The following is a 1,545-nucleotide window of genomic DNA, read 5'->3' as shown; positions in this document are numbered from 1 at the left end:
CAGATAAAGAATTAAAACCTTTTGCTGCTGCTAGGATTGCTGCTGCAGTAGAAATGCATGCACCCAATAGGAGATGGCAGTTTGATGCAACACTCAAACTTCTCTGTTTAGCCGGTAAGTATAAATAAATAAATATATAAATAGATAAATAAATAAATAAATAAATAAATAAATAAATTAACAAATAAATAAATAAATTAGTAAATAAAATAATAAATAAATAAATAAATAAATAAATAATTATTTAATTAGTTACAGATAGATGGAGACAACAGCAAAGCCAGAGATGGATACGTCTCTCGCTATATATTACTAATTGTGTTTTATTTCTGTTTTTCTTTCTCTCTGTCTCTTTCTCTTTCTGTCTCTGTTTATTTGTCTTTGAATCTCTTTCTGTCTCTTTGGCTCTGTCTCTCCCTCTCTCTATGTCTGTTTATATATACATATACATGTAAGACATATATACATACATATATCTATATGGAGAGATGCGGGGACACTACATATATATATATATATATATATATATATATATATATATATGTCTCAGGCCACCACCTAGAAGACCCCACAGAGAATAATTTGCTGCTGCTGATAACGCAGACACCGCAGCTGCAGCCGTATGCAGTACACAAACTTTTCTTTTGTCTCCGCGAGGGAAACGCCAACAACCCAGTACTAGCAAGGGTATAAACCCTAAACCCTAAACCCTAAACCCTAGATGCTTGCTCCTAAACCCTAAACCATAGATGCTTGCACCTAAACCCTAAACCCTAGATGCTTGCATCTATACCCTAAACCCTAGATGCTTGGACCTAAACCCTGTAAACCCTAAACCCTAGATGCTTGAAGCTAAACCCTAAACCCTAGATGCTTGAAGCTAAACCCTATAAACCCTAAACCCTAGATGCTTGAGCCTAAACCCTAGACCTTTTGCGGACGCCAAAGCCAGGAAGCCGCGCCCCTCACTGTTGCATACTTTGAGGTAAACATCGTCGCTTAGGGCTTAGGGTTTAGGGTTTAGTGTTTAGGGTTTGGTGGGTGGTGTGAGTGCAGACGGCGCTGTATTGCGTGGGGGAGTTTGGGGAGCTGCTGACTGCAGCAGACAAGTCTCATTTGCTGTCGAGCCAGCAGCAGCTGCTGCAGCAGCAGCTGCAGCAGCAGCAGCAGCAAGATCCTGCTGCTGCTGCTCTTGCATTAACTGCTGCTGATGTTGTTGATACCCTCGAGCACATCTGCCGCGCGCTGCATGGAGGCCAGAACAGGGCCGGGAGGAATGCAACAGCAGCAGCAGCAACAGCAACAACAGCAGCAGCAGCAGCAGCAGCAGCTGCTGCTGCTGCTGCTGCTGCGAGCGGCTCCTCTGGTGTTACTGAGTCCCTCATGACGTGCCTAGCGAAGCTTGCTGCCAAGCTGCCTGAACAGGTGAATAGCAGCAGCAGCAGCAGCAGCAGCCGCAGCAGCCGCAGCAGCAGCAGCAGTAGCAGCAGCAGCAGTAGCAGTAGGAGCAGCAGTAGTGCCAGCTCTGGGGTTTTTGTCTGTCTG

The 1,545-nt window shown here is 44.3% G+C and overlaps 1 protein-coding gene across 1 annotated transcript in view; it reads left to right on the top strand.

Moving 5' to 3' along the window:
- Positions 1 to 1,545, top strand: part of EMH_0032200 (gamma-adaptin, putative) — a gene marked incomplete at both ends in the record, with an annotated part of 8,164 nt that overhangs the window by 3,799 nt on the left and 2,820 nt on the right. The window contains 1 exon segment of the mRNA XM_013494609.1: positions 1,057 to 1,425. Within this exon segment, the coding sequence (XP_013350063.1) occupies positions 1,057 to 1,425 (369 nt within the window).

Source organism: Eimeria mitis, genomic scaffold, assembly GCF_000499745.2.
Source record: "Eimeria mitis Houghton genomic scaffold, Emh_scaff1219, whole genome shotgun sequence".
Taxonomy (NCBI): Eukaryota; Apicomplexa; class Conoidasida; order Eucoccidiorida; family Eimeriidae; genus Eimeria; species Eimeria mitis.
The sequence above is the reverse complement of the archived record's forward strand: the minus strand, read 5'-3'. Positions and strand labels throughout refer to the sequence as shown.